This window comes from Equus przewalskii, chromosome 6 (assembly GCF_037783145.1).
Source record: "Equus przewalskii isolate Varuska chromosome 6, EquPr2, whole genome shotgun sequence".
In the NCBI taxonomy this organism is placed as follows: Eukaryota; Metazoa; Chordata; class Mammalia; order Perissodactyla; family Equidae; genus Equus; species Equus przewalskii.
The window spans coordinates 77092169-77118031 of NC_091836.1; the positions used below are offsets into that span (position 1 = coordinate 77092169).

The 25863-nt window shown below is 49.2% G+C and overlaps 1 protein-coding gene across 31 annotated transcripts in view; it reads left to right on the top strand.

Moving 5' to 3' along the window:
• Positions 1-1235: 1235 nt before the first annotated feature.
• PPFIBP2 (PPFIA binding protein 2) overlaps positions 1236-25863 on the top strand; it is a 146187-nt gene continuing 121559 nt past the window's right edge. For 15 of the 31 annotated variants that reach the window (XR_011541597.1, XR_011541598.1, XR_011541596.1 and 12 more), the window contains exon 1: positions 1295-1613. Coding sequence is in view for 11 of the 31 variants with exons in the window: in XM_070626184.1 (XP_070482285.1) it covers positions 1542-1613 (72 nt within the window). In the remaining 20 variants the exon portion in view is untranslated. Of the gene's footprint in view, positions 1614-22801; positions 22979-25863 lie in introns of those variants that run through there. The other 16 variants (XM_070626200.1, XM_070626180.1, XM_070626188.1 and 13 more) reach the window with 11 other exon arrangements.

The following is a 25863-nucleotide window of genomic DNA, read 5'->3' on the forward strand; positions in this document are numbered from 1 at the left end:
AATTGTATAGTTTTAAGAACAGACTAGGGGCCGGGGTCAGGGAAGTGGGTTCACTGGGACAATAACATGTGCGACTTGGAAACACCCATGAACCCGTGTGAACTGTGACAGCCTCAGTCAACAAAGGCCTCTCTGCTGCTATTTTAAGGAAGTGAAAGAACTGAAGTGTGTCCTGTTGTAACACAACTCCTGTGGGCCCCAGCCTTCCTCTGCTGGCTTCGCCCTGGGTCTGCTTCTGGACGGGTTCCTGTGGTGACCAGAGTCTCATATTTGCCAGTGTGGCTTAAATTTTGTTCACAGGTAAAAGTCTTCTGGGCACCCTGGTAACTTCAGACCACCAGAGCAATTTGAAAGATGTGTCTTGTGGGATTTGTCAACACTCCAGCCTGTAGAAATTTAGATAAAAACTGAGGCCAGGACGCTAGTGACTCCTGCCAGAGCTGGGGACTATGCCAGAGTCCCTGGTGTCAATGCCATCTGAGGCCCACAGGGATTTTAATCAGGTGAACTGAGCAACTAGCCCTCGGAGGCCCAGGCAGGGCAACAACCTAGCAGTACAACCAAATGGGATTCAGGCCATACAGTGGGGAAAGGCATTGAACTGGGTCCCCAGGGCCCAGTCCTACCTTGATTCTAGAATTCATTCCTGTGGTCAGACATCGCCAAAGCTTTTCTTGAGCCTACGGAACCCCACCTTGGTGCTGGGCACAGGGGAGTGTTTCTTGCCCTCGGCTGTTCACAAGAATGGGCTCCAGTGTCTGTGGTTGGCACCGACCGCTAGAGGGACCTCCACGCCAGGTCGCGTGGTTCAAGCGACCGGACCCTAGGGTGTGACTCAGTTTTCCAAACTGAGGGGGTCACAGAGACAAGGAATGAGGCTGCCCTCGGGCCCACCTCAATTTGAACGGGATCGTAGGGGTCTGGGGAAGTCCGAACACCTTTGGGCTGCTGCGCTGCGTGTGCCTCTAATACGTTTTTTCCACGGCTTCTCTACTTGTAATTGTCGATTCAAGTTCCCTTTCTGCTTCCTCGCTTCCATTCTCTGAGACCGAGGAGCGGTACCGAAGGGCTAGAGAAGCCCAGGGGACTGGGAGGTGGAACCGCCTGGTGGCCTCCCCGTGGAAGGTGGCCCGGAAGGGTGCAGGAGGGGGAGGTGACAGGAGCGGGGAGGGCTCCAGGGAGTGGGCGTAGCCTCCCGAGAGAGGCGGGGCTTGAGAGACTCGGAGCACTGCCCAGGGGGCGGGGGCGGGGTCAGGGTCAGGGTAGGGGTCGAAGCCGGGGCGGGATAGGGGCTGAAGTAGGTTCAAAGAGGCGTGATTGTAAGGCCGGTCCCTACCGGCCGCAACGGTGCCCAAGAGAGAGGAGGAGTGGCCGAGGGGCCGTCCCAGAGGGGGTGGGGGAGCGGGCTCTCCGGGACGAGCCTCCCGCGGGTCCCCGCCCCCGTCACGTGGGCTCCAGACCCGGCCGCTGCCGGTCGGTCCGCTGGTTGGTGGGTCAGTTGGTCGGTGGGTCAGTGGCCTGCAGCTCGGTTCTCGGCCCTCATGTTCGGAGGTGGGAGGGACACGGGAGCGGCCCGCACACCTGAGCCGCGCGGAGAGGAGCCCTGCACCCAGGTCAGTGGGCTCTCCCCACACCCCCAGGCCCGCTGCGCTGTCCGGACTGGGAGTCCCCGCAGGGGCATTGCCTGGGGAACAGAGAGCCCCCAGATCCAAGAACCACTTGGGGCGTGCGGGTCAGTGCCGGTATGGGTCCCGGAGTGTGTCCTAGGCTCGAGGACGGGGACCCTCCCCCCCTTCTCTGGCTAGAAGATGGGAGGAGGGTATAACTCCTGTGGATTTGCTCCGAATCTCCAGCCAACCCTGCCCGGGATCTAGGGACAGTTCGCGGCCCTACAGGTGCCAGGATGCCCCGGAGATGCGCAGGGTGGTCGGTCAGCTCAGTTCTGTGTGGTATGATAGAGCTCTGGAGCAGCCGCATAATCTAGAGAGGCCAAGGTGGTGGGGAAGCTTACCGTCTGTTTGCCCAAGCAAATGTGTTTGCCAGAGCGTATGTCCAGACACAGGGCCTTGGCTGAGACCAACTCTACATTGTAATTGCGAAAATCCAACATGCCTGTCAAAATCTCAGGCCACTGCGTCCCTCTAGACTGCAAGGGGGGATGGTCCTGTTTGAAAGTGGGCTCCTCTCCCTCAGGACATCCTGTCTCCAGACCCCTGGCTTTTCCTCAGGTAAAAATAAGATTACGTATTTTAAGACCAGAACTTCCAAGTTTGGGTAGGATTGAAAGAGTCGTTCTAGCCAGTGTTTAATCCTCTTACAAAACAAATTTTATTTATATTTTTCGAGCAGCTGGATATTTGGTATAGATCCATCTCCCTTTCCATATTTTGGTCTACTTCCTGTCTCTTTCTTCATGTCTCCTCCCAGTTCCTTAATTGATTATGATACAGATCCGAAGTGTTTCCAAATTCTCTGTGTTTCCAAATAACACAAAATGTTATTTGATTTAGAGATTATTTCTCTTGGGTTTAAGAGAGGCAGCCCATTTGTATTCTGTTTAAATTGATGTTTAAACGACTTTGAAGTGGACGATGAGGGAGATTGGTGACTTTTTCACTTACTGCATTCATCCATGATTTTATTTAGTACATTATTATTATTATTACTTTGAGGTTCGTGGATGTGCCAGTTATTAGCTTTTTGCTACTGAGGAAACAGACTGAGAATCCTGGTCTCTTTTTTACTAGTAGGGTAGCTATGGCAGGTGCACTGATGTTAAGACTGCGTAGAATCAGATAAAGGCTATGAAGGAGGTAAGAGCAAAGAATTGTGGGCATTCCTGTCTTTCATCTGAGCAGGGAAAAGCTGGGATAATTTCAAGAAGCGGGTGATGTGTGTGTGATAGACCTCAAAGGATTTCTCCTGGGTTTCTCCAGGCAGAGGTGGGTGGAGGGTGACCTGGGTTGTGGGAGCTGTGTAGGCAGTCAAGCACTGGCTAGGCTAGCCATGAGAAGTGGCAAATGGTCCAGCTTGGCTCCTCTGGTGAGTGGTCGACAATAAAGCTGGTGAGAGGGATGAAATGTGGCCCCAGAGGGCCATGAAGGCCAGGTGCAGAAGTCTGGACTTTGAAAGCATGGGAATCAATAATGGGTTTCAAGCAGGGGTCGACTGATGGTTCTGTGAGTTTAAAGTCAGGGACCTTGGCTCTTGACCCTCCCAACCTCCCAAGGCTTAGTCTGAAATGGGGAAAATCCAGTAAATGTTTGTGGAATGAATGGTCAGGCAACACTTTAGAGCAGTGCTTCTCAGCCTTTAACAAGCTTAAGAATTGCCTGAGGATCTTGTTCAAATGCAGATTCTGATTCCTAGGTCAGGGGTGGGACCTGACATTCCGCATTTCTGCGAAGTTCCCAGTGGTGAGATCCCTTGACTGTGGATAGCCAGCATTAAGAGCAGTAAGTTTGCAAACCTAGCTATGCCTCAGAATCACCTGGGGAGCTTTTAAACTCTTCCAATAAAGTTACTCTGGGGATGTTTTTATGAAGTTCCCCCAGGTAATTCGGCTGAAGGCCAGGTGGGAACTGCCGTCCTGAACTCTGGCAGTGCGGGCAGCAAGGACCAGAGGGAAAAGACACTTGGGGGTGGAGAGGCCAGTTAGGACACTGGAAGGTCAATCCGGATAGAAGTGGTGAGGCCTTATGTTGGGCCTGAGAGGGTGGGACAGGTAGGAGAGACTCCAGAGAGATAGAATCAGTGGGCCAGAGCCCCAGGGAGTGGGCGGTGTCAGTTTCTAGACCCACTGGACAATGGAGACGTGAGGAGGAAGGAACAATTCTGGGAAAATTCGTGTTTGGACAAGGAATGGCCTGCCCTTTAGACTGTAACATTTGGGGTAAAATTTGGAAGTTGTTTTTCAGTCAGCCATCGGAAATTTTTTTTTCCTGAAATACAAATCTGTTGATGATGCTCCCCTGTTAAAATCCTCTGGTGGATTCCCGATTCCAAAATGTGAGAAGGAAGAGCTAAAGTGGACACAACCGATGAGGCATTTAAACGTTTGTTAAGTTTCCAGGCTGTGCACCCCCATTCAAGAGGTGACACTCAGGAAAGAAAAAAAAAAAGACGTGACACTGTCACCACTTGGTGTGGGCACAACCAGGCTGAAACGCTTGGCAGCTGTGTGTGTGTGTTTCCGAGTCACTATCTTTCCTGCTTCCTCGGAGCAGTTCCACCTTATGCTTCCTGGCATCATTCTTTGGTTTCAACACTTGATGGCACCGATGGGTCTCAATTTTCACAGAATCCACAGGTAGTCTCAGAAGGGTGGGCTGTATCATTTGTATACTCTGAAAGCCAGGTCTTGTTTGATCTTGGGGATCTTCACTAGGCCATTCTTAACTCACACACCTGGTAAATAATCTAGGAGGCGCTGTCCTAGAGCAATCTGTTTTGTTTTAGACCCAGAGCTTTTCGAGGACTTTTGAGGTTCAGGGGGCTGCTGATACTCAGCTTTGTCTTCAGGAAATTTATGATTTCTGTTTAGTGCTCCTGGGTAATTCTTGCTTGGGTGCTCCTCGTTAATTCTCGCTTTCATTTCCTCTCTCTGTCACATACACATTTATGCACACTGAGAACTGAGCATTCATTGTGCACGATGCTTTTAATCGCCATGTTCCATGTCGTGTAGTAATCTTGGCCTCTGTAACGCATGTGTGGATGGAAGGTCTTGACAAGATGGGTTAGGATTGCCTCTCTGAAAGGATAAAGTTTAAGATCCTTGTTTGGCATTCAAGGCTTTGCAGAGGCAGGCAATCATTTAGTTCCCCAGCTGTTTCCAGTGTTCCCCAAACTGAGTGGCTCAACAATTTCTAGGCTTTCTGCCTTTCTGCCTTTGCATACGCTATTTCCTCTTCCTGGAAAGCCCCTTAATCTCTGCTCTGTGAGATGAATGGACTCTTATTTTATTTATTTATTTTTATTTTATTGAGGTCGTATTGGTTTTTAACTGTGTAATTTCAGGTGTACATTATTATATATCAGTTTCTGTATAGACTGCAACATGCTTGCCACCAATAGTCTAAGTTTTATCCGTCACCATACATATGCACCCCTTTACCCCTGTCACCCACCCCCCAGCCCCCTTCCTCTCTGGTAACCACTCATCTGTTCTCTTTATCCGTGTGTTTGTTTATCTTCCGTGTATGGTGTTTGTCTTTCTCTGTCTGGCTTATTTCGCTTAACATGATACCCTCAAGGTCCATCCATGTTGTTGCAAATGGCACGATTTTGTCTTTTTTATGGCTGAGTAGTATTCCATTGTACATATATACTGCATCTTCTTTATCCAATCATCAGTTGATGGGCACTTGGGTTGCTTCTACGTGAATGAACTCATTAATCCTTCAGGATGCAGATGAAACTCTTTTTTTTTTTTTTAAAGATTTTATTTTTCCTTTTTCTCCCCAAAGCCCCCCGGTACATAGTTGTATATTTTTAATTGTGGGTCCTTCTAGTTGTGGCATGTGGGATGCCGCCTCAGCATGGCTTGATGAGTGGTGCCATGCCTGCGCCCAAGATCCGAACTGGTGAAACCCTGGGCCACCAAAGCAGAGCACGTGAACTTAACCACTCGGCCACGGGGCCGGCCCCCAGATCAAACTCTTGAAACACGTCTCCTCTCTCCACCCCTAAATCATTTTCACTCTGCTCTGTAATACTATGTTTGTATAGCATCAAATATAGATCTCTGCTCTGGTGCTTAGACACTTTATTTGCATGTCTGTCCGTACCCCCTCCAAACTCTTAGTTCCTCTAGGGCTGCATCAGCCTTTGTGTGTAGCCCTACACTTAGCAGAATTCCAGGAAGAGTTTGTGGTGGACATGGGCCTTGAGCTGACTGGCTTTGCAGTGTTTGCCTCAGTAAAGGGGGAATGGGGCAGGTTATTTTGTGCCAGAGATGAGGGAAGGAACAAGAGCAGAACCTGAAAGACTAGGACAAGCCCAACCAGGCGTGGCCCACATGGCTAGAGTCATAATGTGGCTTGGGGAGGGGACATTGGGAGAGGTGAGGCTGGAGTCTCAGGCTGGGGAGAGATCATGGAAGGCCTTGAAAGTGGAGCTAAAGAATTTAAATTTAATTCTGATGACATTGAAGGGGTATGGAAAAGACAGTGAAAGCTGTGCTTTCAGGGCTGGGAAGGACAGGTTGGAGGGACAGGAAGAAACTTGTGAGAATGCACTGTTGGAATAACCCATTGGGGTAGATTAGGACCTAAATTAAAGCAATCCAGTAGGGATGGAGAGGAGGAAATAGGCGAGTGAGCTTGCCAAGAAACCCTGCAGGATTTGGGGACTGATTGGATTTGAGGGAGAGAGAAAAGAGTCAAATTGGACACTGACATTTTGTGCTAGTTTGCTGGGGGAAGAATGAGGCAATTGTTAGCAGCATGAGAGCATGGAGGAGCTTCTTGGAAGGGGGAAGGGAAATGAGGGTGGTTGATTCCTTTGGAATCAGGAGAGAGCCTTGGGTAGTTTCTTGCATGCCCCTTATATTTTTACCCATGAGGATGGTGACGCCCAAAGAAACCTACCCAGGGTCACCCAGCTTCTGGTGCAAAACCCAGGCCACCTGGCCCTCTAGCCTGGGGCTCTACCCTTTGTAGCACAGTGGGTTTGGCCAGAGGAGAGCTGCCAGAAGGTCCAGATGGAGATTCCGTTAGGCAAGAAAAATGGGAAAAAGACCAGGTTTGGGAGGAATTCAGTCTGCAGAACAGATAAGGCTGGAGTCTTATAGGTCAAGGACTCAGAGGGGAAGTGTCTACTGGCAGCCATTGCCAATGGGGGTGTGAAGGCTCCTGAGTCCTTTCTGTCCTGTGGCCTACTGTACGTGGGCTGATGGGAAGTAGGGAGTGCTTTTATGGTATCGGCACGCTTACACTTGTTAGTGTTCAGGGTGGGTACGTGTGTATTAAATGGTTTTTCTGGGAGTGCAACTACCAATCTGTCAGCTCCATGTCAAGATGTATTCCAAGACTAAAACACCTTTTTTTTTTTTTTCCCAGACAAACTTTTAGGGACACGTCCAACCAGTCACAAGAAGTTGCCTGTGTAGTTCGGGAGTGGGGGTGGTGGTGAGAGCTAATCTGGGGAAGGCAACCAGGCGTGAGGACCTTTTCCAAGCGGAGACCTGGGTGTTGGGCCGGTGTCAGGGATCCAGATGGTTGAGTGAGGGCCACAGCTGTCAGATGAGAAGACAGGACCATATCTAGGATCTGCCCTGCTGCCAAGAGACTCAGTGGCCCTGAGGGTGGATTTCCTCCCCTCCTCACTCCTCCCTTTCACACCTTTCTGCCTGGCCAGGCTCTTCAGCCTCCTGCCTCGCAGGATGACTTCTGCCTTTGCCATGGCCTTTGCCGTGGCAGCTCTCCTTTGCTAAGGAGAGCTGGGTGCTAAGCAGAGCTGGGTGAAACATTTAGATCATTGCCTGGCATGTGGTAATTATCAAATGAAAACAAAGACACAAGGAATGCTGGGATTCAACTTTGAGGGGAAACTTGTCAAGCCTCTTAGCTCTTTTGAGCTGTGTATCTGGGTCTGGCAAGCTTCTACCTCATTTTGTTTTGAGTTTTCGTCTTTTGATTTTTTACTGCTCAGCCACAGTAAAGTATCAGGGTCAGCCATAGATTGCAGACTTGAGATTTGGTTGTCCATGTCTCAGAAACAACTTAAGCAGGAGCGAATGGGGACAGTCTACTAATAAATCTCTAGGAAGAGATTGTTAACCCAGATGAGGCTATGGGGAATGGGTCCTATCATGGCCTCCCAGCCCCTCCCAGCCTATAGCTGCTGTGACATTCTTAGGTGGCTCTGCTTTTGGTATCTCTGTTTCCTCCTGCTGGTGAGGACAGCCATAGGGGAGGAGGCAATTCAAATCCCAGGGCTGCTTCGCCTGCTTGGGGATAGCCAGTGCTTGCTGGTCACTGGGAGTGTTCTGCGGGCATAGTCAGAACTCCTGCTCTGACTCCCGGGTAAAGACATAAATCCACAGTGACTTGTGTGTGTGGTTGGAATGTACCACTCAGATGTAGCTGGGCCTTTCGGCTGGGCAGGGCCACTCCTGTGACTGTACTGGGGTGTCCCAAGAAGTCTTAGCAAACTTCTCTAAGAGAGGTAGAGAGAGAGTCTGTTGTAGGGATTAAGGGGACAGAGAAGGGCAGAGCCACAGCTCAGACTAGGTAGACCAAACATGGGTTACCTCTGTTCTCTGCATGCATACGTGGCAACTCCTCTCTTCAGGGCCAACAGTTTCCTTCCACCAGCGCAAGACCTTGTTTTCCCTGAATCAAAGATGTTTTCGCATGAATAGCTAGCTCGCTGGACTGCTTCGTGGAGGCAACAGAGGCGTAGCGGACTGGCCCCACAGAAAGCTGCCTCCAGAGAGAAGGATAGGGTGGAACTTTCGGCTTTGGTGGGTTTTACAAAGGGTTTGTCTCATGACGTGGGTAGTGTTATTCTCATTTTATGAGAGGGAAACAGGTGCCAGAGAAGTAAAGCGATATATGTTTCTTTTAAGATTCCAGAATATTAGATTTAATTTATTGTCCAAACTGGGACACTTTTGAGAGTGAAAGTTGGCGGACAAATGCTCAACTGGAGGGGATCCTGGGATGGCAGGACTATCTCGGGCCTACTGGGGCATGTGGTATCAAACTCCAAATGCAATAAGCAACCAGGGGTGGGTAGGGGTGCGGGGAATTGGGGAAAGAGGATGACAGTAGGGGGATGGGAGAAGTTAGAACTTGAATTTGGGTGGGAAAGGCAGATTTTTCCAATTCAACATTTTACTAAAGCAAAGAAATAGTTCTTGGCTCTGACACTTGACCTTGACGGGATGTCATGAAAAAGTTATATTACATAAGCTCTGCTTGCGACCGGCCAAGACATCTGGTTCTTTGATGCAATGCTGCTCACCCGGTAACAACAACAAGTGTCCTGTGTGTCTGTCTAGGTTTTCGCTGCCCAGCTCACTGGAGCTGCACAATGCCTCAGGCGGGGATTATTGTCCTGCTTCTGGAGAGGAGGAAACTGACTCCTCCTGCCCACCCCCGCTCCTTCCAGCATGGAAGGCAGTGGTTTCTCCACCATGAGGACTTAGCCTCCCTGATCTCTGAGGACTCTGGTAGCTCTAGAATGTGTACTTGGAATCAGACAGGCCTCCATTTAAATCCCGGCTCTACACAGACTAGCTCTTGCTACTTTGAGCAAGTCTCTACCTTTCTGAGCTTTAAGTTCCTTAGCTGTTAAATGGGAACAATAATAAGCTTATTTCCTTTGGTTCTTGTGAAGGTTAAATGAGATGATGCATATAAAATGTTGGCTACAGTGCTTAACACATCGACAGTGGTCAATAAATGGTAATATTATTGTTATCATCCTCATCTCAGGAAGCCTGGCAAAAATACTTTGTCAAGAGGATTGATTTACATCATCCAGAGGGCTTATTCTGAAATTTCAGTGGGGAGGTAACACGTTCTGAGCCTCCAGGTGTGACACAGAAAGGTGTCACACAGCCATGGTGAAGGTGAGCGGGAGGTCCAGGAAGCAGAAGTGCACAGCAGAGTGGGGAACAGCCTGGTTTCAGATGGCTGGTCACCAACGTACAGGATAAGGGTGACAAACAGAGCTCAGAGCCCAGACCAGCTTGATGAGACGTGGCAGGGTAAGCGCAAAGTCCTGCCCTCAGGCTCCAAAAATCAATTGGTGTGTCTCCTACCCGACCATGTGGAAAAACCCACATAAATTGGCTTAGCCTGGCTGCATTATTAGAAGTCCTGAGTTTAGACTTTGCTGGGGGATCATCCTACTTTTCCCTGCACTGGCCCAAACTGGCTATATCTGGAGGTTGTACCCTGGGCGCCACACTTTGGAAGCAGGTGGAGGAAGGACCCTTACTGCTGCAAAGCTGGAGCCCCTGTCCTGCAAGCTTTGGAAGGACCTGGGACAGACAGGAAGACAACAGGCTGTGATTGCAGTTTTCAGATGGGTAAGGGAGCTACCATGTTCTGTGTTACTCAGAGGGGGCAGAGTTGAGGGTCCATGGTGGTGACGATAGAGGGAATTAAAGAGAAGGCATATTTCAGCTTGATGTGATGTAAGAAATTCCAAATAACTGAAGCGTACCTCTAGGGCCAGGCAGCTGTTTTGGAGTGTGTATTGGAGTCTGCCTGAAGAGGGTATTGTCCAAGTGGTATTGACAAGAGAGGAGTTTGTGAAATAACAGGGGAGGCAGGGTTTGCTCAAAGGTAATAGGTCTAACTCAAAGTGCTGTAGGATTTTAGGGGGATAAATGGTGGCTTCTGAGCAGAGAGGTGACTTGCAGCAAATGTAAGGTGGAAGGAGGGTGGAAGGCTGGGGAAGGGCAGCTGTAAAGCTGGGCAGAAGCTTCTCTAGCTCAAGTTCCAGGCTGAAGTCCCACTCAGTAACGGGTTGTGGGAGAGAAAGGCTCTGAGGAAATGCCTTTGTGGGCTGAAACTCTGAGGCTATGATCCCGAAGAAGTGATTGTGCTGTGTGTGTTCTCTGCTCATGCCTACTTTGGCCCCGCCACTTGACGAGGGCATGAAGGCTTTGACAGACTCATGGGACACCTCCTGAAGAGTTTAAGAACACAGCGTCCTGGAGAACCAGAGCCATGTGGTCTGAGACACTGGGCTCACAGCAACCAAGAGGCGATGGTGAGTGTAGGAGGGAGTCAGCCAGGAGGGCATTGGGCACAACACTAGGAAGTCTGACTGTCTGTCTGTAGCCTGGGCCACAGAACAAGCTTCCAGCCCCAGGAGGAGGCAGGGAAGAGCTGTGGGCAGCAGAGCCTTGTTCAAGTAGGTTGAGGTTTTGGGTGGGGTGTGGATGGGAGGATGGAGAGTGCTGTGGTTAAGCAACATGGATGCCTGAGGGGCACACAATCCTGGCCTGGGTGGCAGGGAGGAGAGTCTGGCAAGGTGGTAGGAAGGGAGGCCATGGAAACCCCAAAGTCAGAATTGGCCCACTGGATCTAGAGAAACGCACCCTTTTAGGAGCAGAGGTAGAGCATAATTCTTAAGTATTCTAGAGTAAACAGACTTGTGACCTCATTTATTATTTCAGTCCCCAAATGATTTTTGAGCATCCTCTGTGCTGAGAACTTTGATGATGGGAACATGAGATGAGTAAGACATTCCTTGCTTGGGTGGAATTTAAGGAATGTACCCCTTACTCAAAATAGACAGTAATAACCACAGAGGAAACAGTGAAAATTCAGAGAAAGGAGAGGTTGGGGCACCAGGCGTGCTGAGGAGGTGGCATTTGAGGTGTGTCTTGAAGGAAAGACAGGGACCTGAGACACCCATTCCTATGGGATGAAGAGCATTTCTAGCAGAGGGAACAGCAAGGCCTAAAGAAAGGCATGGGATGGTAAATTAAGCAGCATGTGTGGAAAACAGCCAGTGGTTTGGTTTGGCTTGAACTGAAGAGTAAGTGAGGTTAAATGGGGAACAGGGATTGGAAATCATCATTTATTAAGTACCCGCTATGCATTAGGCACTGAGCACAAGAGTCATCTGTGCTTGCTTACATCTCATGGGAGCCTTTTAGGACTTTAACCAAGAAGGAAACTGGTTCAGGATAAGTGACTTTCCCAGGGTTCCCTAGCTGGTGAGTGGCTGAAATGAGATTTATGCCCAGCCTACTTGATCCCCAGACTCATATTGTTCTGTCTCTTGCCACCATGTTGAGAGTCCAGCTTATTCAGTCTTAAATTTACTACAAAGACCAGCTCCTCATGTTGAGGCAGGAAGATGGTCAGTCTTCATGTGTCAGATGACATTAACCTGTGAGAAGCACTTGGTGGATGTGGCCAGATTGTCATGATACACAGCCCCAGTAAATATTTATGTGTACACACACATACATATTTAGGAAGTAAATCTCTAAAATAGTTGGAAGTTGCACAGTTGTTCCTGGTGTTAAAGAAACTGTTACTTGCTGAGCGCTATAGGCAATTGCTGATTTCATGGCTAGAATCCTCTATTTTCTCTCCCTCTCAATAAATTATATTAGAATGGGGCAAGATAACCCTGAATCTTCTCTAACTTATACAAAAAGAGTTTTGGCTTTAGTTGCTTTATCATTAGGGACAAGTTACTTGCAACCCACCACACCTGTTGGGGAGCCCAGGGAGTCAGCCTTAGAGGGATGTTAAGCAAGATGGTGCTCTAGAGTGGGTTGGAAGGGTGGGGTGAGGGATGAGAGTCAGAGAACCTTGGGCAGTAACCCAGGTGGGGCTGTGGGGGTGGAAAGGAGGGGCTGGCACAGTTCAAGAAGCTTTTGCTTGGAGCCTGCCTGTGCAGGAGTGTGGAGTGGGTGCTGGGGTACCTGTGTGAAAGGAAAGCATTGTTTCCACAGTGGCATGTCAGGCTCTGAGCAGGTGGGTGCTGGTGGTGGCTATCTGCTGAAATTGGAGTTATTTCTTATCTTGTAGAGCTAGCCAGTCCTTATTGCTGATCAGGTCTGCCCAGGGCCCCATCCTCTGTCCAGCTTGGCCTCCCTTCTAGAGCTTAGGACCCACATCTAGCCTTGGCACCTGCTTCTGTCCTCAGGGTGGACCTGGGATCCTTCATGCTTCCTAGTGGGAAGGTTTCCCTCAGCCCAAAGAGAAAGCCTGAGGAGACCGCCTAGGAAGGTCATGGTGCCAGATAGGGTAGCATCTGGACTACGGTAACTTGGGACCTCATGTTAATAGAGGACTTCAGGTGGGATGAAGCTCTACCCCCATGTCCTGCTTACTAATCACAAGCACTTTGAGAACTGTTAAGGGGTGCTCCAGGGTCACAAATCTAGTCCTTAAATAAACCTAGTGACAAGTGAATGAGGAGTGGTGTTCATGAGGAGGATCCTACATGCTACCTGAGACATGCTTCTCGTGGCATCACTGTTACACACTGTGCATGGAAACCTTTCTTAAGTACCTCCAGGAGTCAGTGCCTGCTTGGCTCTAGGTGTTCTGTAAGAGTGTGGTGTCCACTAGGAGTAATTTCTGGCCTCTCTGGGACACAAGTACAACTTGGTCGTCTTCTGTTAAGGCCACCTCTGAGTTAATAAGGGATCTCCCGATGTCAGTGACCTGGGACCGGGAACCTCCTGCTTCAAGGCTGAAACCAGCTACGAATGTGGTCAGAATTTGGCCCTTCCTCTCCCCCACCCCCAGAGCCCAGCTTCAGCCTCCGTGTTTGGGGTCTCCCAAATCCATCTCCCAAGCTGTGACTTTTCTGCCAGGTGCCTGCCCCCAGGTACCCAAATGGCACATGAGCATCATAAACTCTGCCTGCTTGCTGACCCTAAATGGGGTGCCTGGTGAGACTCTGGCAGAATGGCTGAGGAAGGCGCCAAGGGGCTGTAAGAGCAGTCATGTGATCGACAGGAAACTTCTGCTCTGGGCAGCCTAGTGGCCCTGGCCATCCTGTCAGATACTGGAGGGTCACAGAAATCTCAGAGCAGGTGCACTGTGTTTGTACCCACAGCGTCCACCTAACTGAGGCTCAGCTCCCAGAGATTTGGCAGCTTCTCAAGGGGAGTCAATGTCATATTTTTCCCTGATCCTAACATTTAGGCCCTCATAAAGGGACCCTGATTAGGGTGTTAGCTAAATGTGTCTCTGTAATACTGCATGTTCTCTGAGAGGGGAGAGGCCGGGTGTCACATATTTACTGAGCTGCGTGGTTTCCTCTGTCCTCTTTCCTAACCCTCTGACCAGCCCTGTGTGAGGCAGGTGGTATTATCTTCATTACGTAATAACCTGAGAGGTTAATGCATGTTACTCAAGGTCAAAACTAACCCAGCTTGGGCCTGGCCCGGTGGCACAGCAGTTAAGTTCGTATGTTCTGCTTCTCGGTGGCCTGGGGTTCGCCGGTTCGAATCCTGGGTGTGGACATGGCACCCTTGACATGTCATACTGTGGTAGGTGTCCTGCATATAAAGTAGAGGAAGATGGGCACGGATGTTAGCTCAGGGCCAGGCTTCCTCAGCAAAAAGAGGAGGACTGGCAGTAGTTAGCTCAGGGCTAATCTTCCTCAAAAAAAAAAAAAAAAAACTAACCCAGCTTTACGTAGTAGAGCCAGGATTTAAACAAAAGTCAGTCTGACTCCAAAGTTTGGACTGTTCTATTGCATCTAGTTCCTCTCCTTTCTCAGGGAAATGAGAAAGGAGTGACAGAAGGCTCAGGGATGGACTGGGCTGAGGTGTGGGGACTCTGGTGTTGGCACTGCCTTCCGCTTCTGTGGCCCTTTTGAATCACACAGACTTCTACACCTTTCACTTTGAGGCTGAGGAAATGTTCGGGTATCTCCTGTGGGAACATAATGGCCCTGCACTGTGGAAAAGAAGAGATGAGAAAGATGGGAGAGAGGCACCCAGGAGCTTTTGCAGATGCTCCCACTCCCCGGGGGTCAGACTGACAGACTTTCAGAACAAGAGCTCTGGGCGCCCAGGAAGGGGAGACTAATGCAGTCTCCAGCTGGCTTGTCTTTGGTCTGCAGGACTGTGTGTGCAGATGGGGGATTCCTGGATCACTTTTCTTAGGAAAGTCCCTTAACCACTCTCTGGCTTAAGTGCTCTTAGGTGAGGGAAGTGATCCGAGTGGCAAGTGTCTTGTGACTGGTGACCTGAGGTTAGGGGCCCCAGCTCTGTCTCTCCCTCCCCCGTCGTAAGCTGGAGTTGTTGAATTGGGTTGAAGAGAAGAGGGCTGGGCCCAGGGCTCTTGGCTCCTTGAATGCAGCTTGACAGCTGGTCAGGCTGCGGGGTCTTGGGGTTTCCTCCTTGTAGTGTACCAAAGTCTGGCCTCACTAAATGGTCTTGGTGTCCAGGTGCGGCTGACTTAGAAAGAATATAGATAAAGGACCATTAGGAACTGTCCTTACCTGGTTGTTGTTTAAGGTCTGAAGATGTGAAGCAGTCTCCCTTAGACTGAGAGGGAAGGGAGATGCCAGTGGATGAGAGCAGAGGCCCAAGCCTATGGAGAAGAGGCTGCCTTCCTCCGATAAGCTTGCCCAGCCTGCCCAGCCATGTGTCCAGGATCAGACAGGGGTGTATATTAGTTTGCTAGGGCTGCCACAGCTAAGTACCACAGACTGGGTGAATTAAACAACAGAAATTTATTTTCTCACAATTCTGCAAGCTACACATCCAAGATCAAGGTGTTGGTAGGGTTTGTTTTTTTCTGAGCCGTGTCTCCAAGGCTTTTAGATGGTCCTCTTCTCCCTCTGTCTTCACATGGTCTTCCCTCTGTATCTGTCTGTGCCCTTATAAGGATACCGGTCAGATTGATTAGGGCCCACCTAATGACCTCATTTTAACTTAATTACTTCTTTAAAGAGCTTATTTCTAAATAGTCACATTCTGAGGTACTGGGGTTTAGGATTTCAACATGTGAATTTGAGGGCAGGGGGACGCAATTCAGCCCATGACAGGATCTTTCCAAAATCTTTAGTGGACAAGGTTCAATGTCATGGTGAGGGATGGAGAGGCACTTGCTGCTGGTCCTGCCAAGCGACCAGGAGAGAGGAAGGTAGAAGCGGCCCAGCTGGTGGAGGAAGCTTGATTGGCCTTGTCCAAAGGCTCAGCCCAGAAAAGTCCTGTCTGAGCTGTTGCCTTGTAGTCTGGACACTCTGGCAGCAATGGGTTCTGTGCAGTGTCTTCATCTGACTCCCGTGTGGCCCTCAGCCGTCCAGTGAAGACTGAGCTGCTAATTCCCTGCTAATACGCTCCTGCCCAGGCCTGCAGAGGAAGCCCGCTTCTCCTCTGACAGAGGCCGGGGCCAGGCTGTTGTTGCCAGTGCACACAGCCTGTCCTGAAGGAAATTCTTTGGTCTCTTACTGGTTTAAACTTTTTAATGCAAAGGGAAAACTGTTGCATTGATTCAAAATTAAACTGTTCAACAAATGTTGAAGTGAAGGTTCAAACTACAGAATAAATTTTGATTAATTCAATTAGTATTTACCCAGAGCCTGCCAAATTCTAGGGCCTGTGCTCCTCCCTAGGCAGCTTGGGAGGCTCGCAGAAGGTAGCTGGCTGCAGGCTAAAGCTATGCAGGGGGTCCCCGAACACTCTAGATGATAGAGAAAACTTGCCAATTCAGATCTGTGTTTTTTCTTGTTGCTTAGCATTCTAAAATAATAGAATGAGGAGAAATGCCTGGTTTTATCATCTGTTAGGGAAAGCTACATCCTCTTCTCCTGTTGGTCTTTTGGGAACATAATTACATTCATCAATTATGTCTCTTGCTCAGGCCAGGCCAAGCATGGCCAAACTCTGCTTATGGCAGAGCTGCCTTTGCCTCTAACTGTCAGGCTGCTAGAAAGGGGCCTCAGGTATGGAGAAAGCGAGACAGGAGAGGCTGTTGTGGACCACTCCCTACCTTATTCAGAAAGCTGGCTAAGCTCTATCTCTCTCACATGTCTCTTCTCCCTTTGCTTTCCACTCAGGTATACACACATTTCACATTTTGTGTCAGCCAACATTTATTGAGTGTCTACCTGTGTCAGGTTCGTTGCTGGGCTCTGAGGATAGACAGGTGAACAGAACGTACTCCTTACTCTCCGGCATCTTTTTTAGAAGGAGAGACAGACATACTGAGGAATCATATAAACAGAGCTGTAAGTGAGATGATAAAGGTGGGTACCAAGTGTGACAGGAGCAGAGTGGAGGCATCCAGTACCTTCAGGCACTGGAGGTAGTGGTGTCAGGAAAATTTGCTGGCATTGATGCATTTGGAGAAAGCCTTAGAATGGGTGGGATTTGAAAGTATAGATGGACAAAAGCATCCCAAACAGAGGAAATAGAGAAAACAGGAAAATCCTTCTGGATATAGAGAGTTGGAAGGCCTAGTGTGGCTGGACCTGAGAGTATGGTGGGAAGTCCAGCTGGCAGGGTGGATCTTACTGGAGGACTTTGATGGCTGAGCTACAGAATGTGGCTTTGTTCTTGAAACAGTGGGGAGCTATGGAGGGTTTGGGAGTGGAGGAGTAATGTCATGAGCTTTATGGAACATATCCTGCCTGCACTGGGAAAGATGGGTTGAAGAAGGGTCAGCTAGAAGTAGGCAGCCTAGAGGAGGCAGCTTTGGCAATCCAGGTGAGAGATGATGAGGATCTGAACGACAATGAGATGAGAGTTTGGTCAGATGTTAGGACCTTCAGAGAGTCTGAATGGCACTGTAGACAGCACCATATGAGACATCAAGAATTTAGCTTCAAATCTCTGTTCTGCTGGTCCCCAGCAAGGGAAGGTAGAAGCCTGTGTTCCCCTCTGGAAAAGCCCAGATTCTTAAGTAGTGGGGTTTAAAAAAAATCTTTTATTATAAAAAAAAAGTCAAAGATACACAAAAGTAGAAGGAATAGTATAATGGCTCTCCTTACCTATCACCCAGCTTCAACAATGACCCCTTGCCTGTTGTAGTTTTTAGGCAGTGCTTTTGAGATGAAGCTTTTTGGAATTATTCAGGTTCAGGTTGCATCTGAAGCATTTCTCTGACTCTGTCTATCCTCAGGTTGAGGCAGTGAATGACTTGATGTCCATTTATTCCTCCCTGGAGGTAAATTTGTGTGCGTGTGCATGCATGTGTTCTCTGCTGTGAGAAGGAGAATGAGGGTAGCTTTCATTGAAGGATGTGTTCTGGGGTTGAGGAAACACAGTGCCAGCAGGTTCCTGTCAGTGCAGTAAGGTCTGTGTGCCATGGGTGCAGGCGGGGTGTGGACAGGGGAGAGAGTGGAGGTGAGGATTCCTTAGGGGTGCTGTTTGCAGGGTCAGACACCCTCATTATCCATTCACTGAAGGGTGCTTGTGGCCTGGGGCCTGATTCATGCTGACCAAACTGACTAGGCTAGTCTATAAACCAGACACCAATGGGCTAATTTACTTTGGCAGGCGTTGTCCAGCAGCCACAACACAAATGCCTGCCTTCCCAGACTGCCTTCCTGGCATTTCCCTACCTGGGAAAGTGAATTACAGGGTCATTTGCAGGTTGCTGGGGAGCCAGGATCCCAAACGGAGGGTGCCATGTGGATGGTAGTGATGTCACCCCAGGATGATATGGGCCTTCTTGCCAGTGATCAGTACTCATACCCTCAGAGACAGTGTTTCAGTCACCAGAGTGCCACACAGACCGACACTGACCAGTCCTTCACTGAGAGTAACTCAGGATGGCTTGGCGATGTGGTGATTGTTTGTACTACTTATATACTCTTTGAATTTGGCAACAATTGAAAAATAAGACCCGGAGTCACACAGATGGAGACAAGATTTCATGTCTAGGGCTAGTCAAGGTGCTTAGAGAATGTGGCCAATAGGGTTCCCAATGCATCCTGTTGCTGAATTAGCATCCCTCCCTCTATCAGGGACCTGGATGAATGCAGGCTTCCTCTTGGGGCAGGCCACTTCCGTCTGGCAGGGCGGCTTTGGACAGAGAGGGAAGGATGGGGCTAAGCTGCACATGCTCAGTTCCTTCTCTCATTCTCACCAGTTAGATACTTAGCTGCCCCCAGGTGAGGAGGTCCTGGAGAGAGAGAATGTCAGTGTGCTCCCATTGGGTACTCCCATGGCAATATGAAACAAACTAAATGAAGGTGTGAGCAGTGCTGTGGGTCTCAGCAAAGGTCTCTTGGACGGGGAGGGGTGGGGATGCTGTCATAGAGGAAGGAGAATTATCTGGGCCTTGAAAAGTTAGTTTGGATGGGCAGAGACTGGAGAAGGGACCTTTAACTTGAGGGGACAGCATGAAGAAGGCACAGTAAAATGAGAATGCTCTCTGGCTGGAGTATCAGGAACCCAGAAGAATGCGGTTGGAGGTAACCAGGTGTGGTGAGGCAGTGTTGCTGGTTGGTTTGGAGCATAACTTTGGAGTCAGACAGTCTGGGTTCAAATCTCGTCTCTACTGCTTCCTGGATGTGTGATTTGACCAAGTGCTTAACCTCTCCAAGCTTCAGTTTCCTTGTCTGTACAATTTGGATAATAACAGTGATAATATCAAGATATGAGATGCATATAAATGCTTAACTCAGTGCACAGTGAGTGCTTAATAAATGTCAGCCATTATTATTACCACCATGTGTCCAGGACAATTTGGGGTCAGCTAAGTAATGCCTTGGATGCCGGACTCGTGAGTTTGGACTGCTGTAGGGGAGGCGAGGGGTTGCTCAGGTGAGAGGAGGCTCTCACTGCCTTGGTTCTCTATACCTGACCACAGGCTGGGGCAGCTGGAGTGGGAAGGGTGGGATGGAGAGTAGCGTCCCTCCCCATCCACAGGGACCTCTCTGCTGTTTGAAGGTGAAGGAGGGGTCAGGGAAGGGTCACAGGGGAATGCAGGGTATGTAGTTCAAGGAGGCGAGGAGCTGCCAAGCGAGGGCGGGATCATGCTGAGAGAGTTTCTGATCACGCTGAATCTCAGGGGCTGCCAGTATGCCGATGAATATTTGGATATTTTGGTCTGGAGCTTACAAAAGCAGTCTCTTTTATGAGTCATGAAGATGGAGATGAAATGTGGATTGTCCAGGGAGAGACTGTAGAAAGAAAAAAGACTGATCACAGAATCTGCCTCTGGGTAGTGAGTGGAAGCTGAGAGAGGACATTTAATGAAGGAGGAGGACCTGGAAGAACCCAGAGAGCACTTTGTCCCAATTGCTAAAGGAGGAGAGTATCTCAGGGGTGTTGGCACAGATGAGATGCCGAAGAAAGCAATCCACGCCGACAGTGATTGCGGGTCTTGGTGCTTTACTTGTATTAACTAATTTGACCTTCACAACCACGCTTTAAAATAGGTACTGTTATTATTCTCATCTTACAGAAGAGGAAACTGAGACACAGAGGGTATGCATCTTGCCCTAGGACACACAGCGAATGATGTCAGAAATAGGGCTCTAAGTGGGCGGGAGGAGGACGAAGGGGGTAAGTGGGTACGTGTGCACTGTGACGGATGGCAACTAGACTGCTGGTGGTGAACTCGATGCAGTCTATACAGAAGGCAAAATATGATGATGTACACCTAAAATGTATATAATGTTATAAACCAATGTGACCTCAACAACAACTAAAAAGAAATGGGGTTCTAACCCAGGCAGTCTGACTCTCCAGCTTACACTATGTTGCCCTGCAAAGACTAGAGCTGAGGTAGCTTGATAGATGAGAGCGCCGCATCAGTGCCCAGAAATGGGAGTCTCATCAACAGAAGGTGTCAGAGAGAATGGGAGGTGGCGCTCTGGCAGTGAAGCTAAGGAGAAATATGAGATGGTAGCCATGGGGGATGCAGGGACAAAGGAAGTGTTTTATGATAGCAGAGGCTTTGATATTTGTGGTTTTAGAGGAAGGAGCAGGATAGGCGGAGAGATGCAGATGCAGCTTAGAGAAGGAATGATTGAGAGGGTGGACCTCAGTGATGATAGATTAGAGGATCCAAGGGCAGAGGGGAGTTTTGAGGTGGAGAGAAAGGGAATTGAGGGATTCCAGTTCTCACCAAAGAAAGATGCATGGTAGCTTGCTGAGGAGGAGTCTGAGAGGAAGGAAACACGAGGTTAAAGATCTGGGTGCACGAGTGTCTGATGGTGCTGTATGCGTTGGTTAGCATCCTGGAGCAGGAGGAGGAAGAGACACCTGAACTTGCCTCCCCAGGCAGGGGGAGAGTCAGGGCAAGTCCTGACCAGAGAGGCAGAGCGAGCTGGGGAGCAGGTTCAGTGCAAGCTGCGGGGGTGGTTAGAGAGAGAGAGGTGGAGTTTCAGGTGATGATCCTGTGTACTGACTGCTGACATGCAGTAGAGCTGATGGACCTGGAGTAGGGAGACCCCATCCTTACTGTCCAGAATGAGGGGTTGGTGAGAGGGGAAACTGAGTTAGAGAAGTGTGGGAAGGGTGCCGGAGGGTTCCTGAGGTGGGCAGTTGGAGAGGTCAGGCTGCCATAGCCTGGTTATACACAGGGAGAGGGAATCTAGAGAGCCCGGCCAGGTCATCTGAGAAGAATCCCTCCCTCAGGTCCTTGCATCCTTCTACATTATTGCTGCAGGACAGTGGTGGCTTCCAGGTAGCTCCCTTTGGTGGTTCCCATTGCCTGATGGATAAAGCCAAGTTCTACGGGTGAGATTAGGTGAGAGACCCTTCACAAGCTGGTCTAAGCCTCATTTGCTGCCAGTCTTTCCCCGTTCTCTGGACACACAGAGCTCTATGCACCACCCCTGCTCCCCTCTAGATTCTTTCATACTTTGGGTATACTCTTTATTCCTCTTGCAATGCATTTGGATTTCTGCCTGCTGCCCATCTGGAGAAATCTCACTTGCTCTGTGAAGCCTTCTGGCATTTCCCACCCTTCACTGTCACTCATTCCTCCTCCTTCCACACCCTGAACGTGCTGAGCTTCCCTCTCTTGGGAATGAACCTCAGGCTGTGTTGTTGGGGTACGTGTGTCTCTCTCTCGGAATCCCCAGGCCTTTGTGGTGCCAGGCACCTATAATCTTCCCCTTGAATGTTCATCTACTGAATGAATGGATGAAGAGGTGAGTCTTATTGTCCATAAAATGATCAGCAAATGGTCAAGTTTTGAAACTCAGCTTGTCTTTGAAACTAACTTCCACGTGATGTTTTATGTATTACTTGCCCATTGAGCTGGTGACATCGTAGACTTGACATTAGCAGATAATTGCCATCTGAATTTAATTTAGAGTTGTTGGGGAGTTCAGGGAAATGATGTTTTTCTTCTCACAAAGGAATACCATGACTGCTTTAAAATTAGACTGTTAATTAATCTATGAATTTCTGAAGTCCAAACTGGCAAAAGCCAAAGTTCATTGGCTTTGATTCATGGATCCCAGATAGAGGCCCAATTCTACATGTGACCTTCAGATTCTAGTTGATGTGGATGAGAGACGAAAGATTTTTGGCTCTTGGTAGATAAATAACTTAGTCTTAGCATTCGTTTTTTTCCTCACAGCATCTACCACAGAGTTTTGCAGATAATAGGGGGCAAATAGTATTTGAAATGAATAAACAAATCTAAAAAATATGTATGTTGTTTTTTGTGGGTCGGGTATTTTTATGACAATTATTTTCTGTTAGGTGTATCTTTTTTCAAGTAAAATATCATCTTGTAAGAGATGAAAGGAGTTGGCAGTGGGCAGCGTCCCTATGAAGATAAGCTACGCAGGAGAGAGGTTTTAGCAAAGTCTCTTGGCTCCAGGAGTTTTGAGCTCTGTTTGGTTTGGACATGGAAACCAGCTTCCCTACACACAGCTCTTCACTGCTTTGGGCAAATCTGAAGGGCAAGGCAGTGTGTAGGGGAGAGCAAGCAGGGACCTAGGTGTCACACAGACTGGACTCCACGCGAGGACTTCAGCAGCTATGTGACTTTGGGCGATATCTTAACATCTTTGTGTCTTAATTACCTCTTTTGTAAATGGGGCTGATAATTACAATATATCCCTCACAGGATGGCCAGGAAGACTAAATGAGATAGAGAGGACAAAGTTAAGGTCCATGGCCCTGGTTATGGATTGTTGTGGCCTCTTTACCACAGTGAGCCCTTGAGTTGAACAAAAGGACCTGCTTGGGGACAGAATGTCAAGAGCAGAAATGGGAGGTGAGAATAGTCAGAGGAAGGTAAAGCACGTGTTTAAAAATACTAAGCAAAGACATTGTGGGAAACTCGACATCAGCTCTTCAGTGCTACTCAAGCCCAGGTCAGATGTGCTGTGTGGGTGTGAGCCGTGACAGCCTCAGACTCTCTCACACCCGTTTCCTGGCCAGACCCTGTGCTCCTCCTTGTGGGCTGGGCTCGCGGTGTCTCATGCTCCTGTCTTTGGAGTGGTGTTTCTCTTAAGAAGCCTGCATTTCAAGTAGGAGGGAGGATGTCGCTCCTGCTCCTGAGTCTGGGGCTCAGCTAAGCTGGGAGGGAGGCCGGCCCCACGGCACCTGGAGGTGAGGTGTCAGTATCTGGTGCTATTCGTTCATTCTTTAGCGAATGGTGTTCAGCTCTGTGATGCGTCCCCTGCTGTTATTACATGTTGGTGGAACTGCCGTTGGGGATCATGGAATCCTGTTTAAAGGTCTGTGGTTTGGTGAGAAAGGCCTGAGCTTTTTGGGTCAATGCTTAAGTGGAAGCATCTGGGTTTGGATGTGCCAAATGAGGCTGGTGGAGGAGCAGTGACATGTGACAGGAGCTGGCTGGGTTTTAAATGGAAGGTCCAAAAAGCAAAAGGACTCCTTCCAGCAGGTTCGGTAGAGCTGGGTTCCAGCACAAGTGTTCTTAGGGATCTTTTGGAACTTGTCCAACAGGGAGTGGCTGGGAATGCCCAGTGCGCACGACTCACTAACCTGCCACAGCGGGTAAAAGACGCTAAGCAAGAAATATTGCATTCGTCCCCTGCCACCACCCAGCACTGCCAGCCTGCACCTGGGCTCAGGGCCCTTTCAGCAGTTCTGATGGATCGCGGCCCTTCTGGTCTCAGCTGAACTGGCTGACTAATCAGAACGGCCTGATCCGGGATGTTTAGGTGGGAATGAGAAGCCTTGTGTGTGAAAAATATTTTGAAGCCAAAGCTTTAAACAAATGTTTATTATTGGGAGTTACTGATGCTGTGATTAGACAGGGACAAGTTAAGCGTGCTTGTTCCCCTTCCATGGCTTTCTTTTATTTTCTCCTGTGCAGTTTTTCTTAGGCTACTTAAGCTTCTATTCAGTGACAAAAGAAATCAAGGCTCCACCTCTTCGCTGTTATTCAAGTCAGGTATTCACTAAAGGCACTCAGCAGTTCTGATAGCAGCTTTCTCAGCATCTTGGGCCCTCTGTCCTGCTAGGACTCTCCATGGTCGTGAAAGGATGTCTCTCTGTGTCTGGCCCCTCTGACCCGATGACAGGTAATGCCTGTGGTCTTGTCCTTCAGTCCTGAGACAAAGTCAGTGTCTGTGGGCCCTGCCATTGCTCTCAGGCCAGGTGTGCTGCTTCTCTTCACCCCTGGGAGCCTCTCAGCTTCTAGTTTAGACCAGTGGCCTCATTATTTCTTCCATTTTCTCCCTTCTGAAATGGGAATGTCTATCATGTGTCTGTCCCATTGTAGATAGGTGGTTCTTTTCATCCATTCAACATACCTGAGCTGACAGCCTTCTCTGTGCCGGGTCCTGGGCTAAGCACTGGGCTCAGAGAAGTGGCCCTGCCCATGAGGAGCTTACCACTCAGACAAAGGAGTCACCCACATCAGTGGCCAGTGCTCTAGAGAGTTCTGGGTGCTGCAGGAGAAGTCTGTCATGGAAGGGGGGCAGTCACTTCCATCTGGGAGCTGGGAGAGGATCCCTGGAATCATGATGCTGGAATTGAGGAGTGGGAATTGAGCAGATGGAGTGGAGGTTTGGGCTAAAATATTGCATACTAACCTAGGCTTAGAATAAAATCAAGTGATGTGCAAATAGCTTGACTGTTGCATCTAATGGTTGGTGCTCAGGGTGGGGCCAGATTGGGTGAGGGAACTGTAACTGCCATGGTTATGAACTCTCACCAGTTATGTACAAAGGACTTCTACGTACACTGTCTCATTGAATGCCCACAATCCCACAATGTGTGTATCTTCCCCTACATTTTATAAATGGGGAAAATGAAGCTCAGCGATGCTAAGGAACTTGTCCAGGGGCATAGCCCATGCTGGGAAGAACCTGGATCCAAATGGCAGGCCTGACTACAGAGTATACAGTCTTGAGTGTCTCCTCGGCCCTTAACTTCCTCTCTGGGTCGTTTCCTGGGTGACAGGAAGCTGGTGAAGGGTTGGACAAGTACTGGGGTGCCTTGATGAGATTTGTGAAATAGACCTGTGGTCCTGGCAGCAGTGTGAGGATGAGGGGTGTGTGTGGGTGTGAAGCTGCAGGCAGGAAAACCAGCTCAGAAGCCACTGCAGTCACTCTGATGGGCCTGAAGCAGGACAGTTTAAGATGAGGGGACAGATCTGAGAGGGGGTGAGGACCGAGACTTTACTGGACATGGTGACCAATTGGATGTGGGTGAGAGAAGGGAAGGCCTGGATGACTCCCAGGTTTCTGGCTTGGGAACTGTGGTGGCATCACTGATGCGGAATAGAGAGCAGTTTGGGGGGACCATCTGTTGGGGTGCTGAATGTGAGGACATGGAGAGGGAGGTGGATGTTAGGTGTGTGGGGGTAATAGGGCACCCCCTGCTGCCACCTCCCCTGCCCAGCGCCCACTGTTTCAAGCTTTAGTTTCCCACTGACAATGGATAGTTTTATTTTACCGGTTAATCTGTAAAAGTTTCTTCACGGCTTTCAGAATGGATGCCCTCAGGCTCTCAGACACAGGGAAGGGTTGCAGGAGTTTTCTGCAAGTTTAAAGAGATACAGAGACCACAGGTAGGTGGGCAGGATCAAGTACGGCTTCCTGGAAGAACTGGCTTGAAGAGAAGATGGGAATTTAGCAGGGAAAGCTGCTGGTGTGGGCAAAACGCAGAGAAGCAACTGGTTCAGTCAAGTAACTAACAGAATCTGTCCACTGATGATAAGACATTTGGGATGGGGCAGAGGTTTGCCAGAGGGTTTGATGGAAGTTAAAGTTGGAACCGAGTAGATTGAGTCCATCCGGTAAAAGGCATGAACTCTACCCTGAGACTTTCCAAGCAGAAGAGTACCAGTTGGGGAGCTGTGTTTGCATTCATTCTGACTTCAGTTGGGCCTCTGTGCTTCATTAGCTAGCTCTCCAAGTGATTCTCATACACACCAAGGTGTGAGGACCATTGAGTCAGGCTAATCTTTACTGCAGGGTGAATGGAGAGGGCTGCCTGGAGGTGGGGCTACTGGTTAGGAGGCT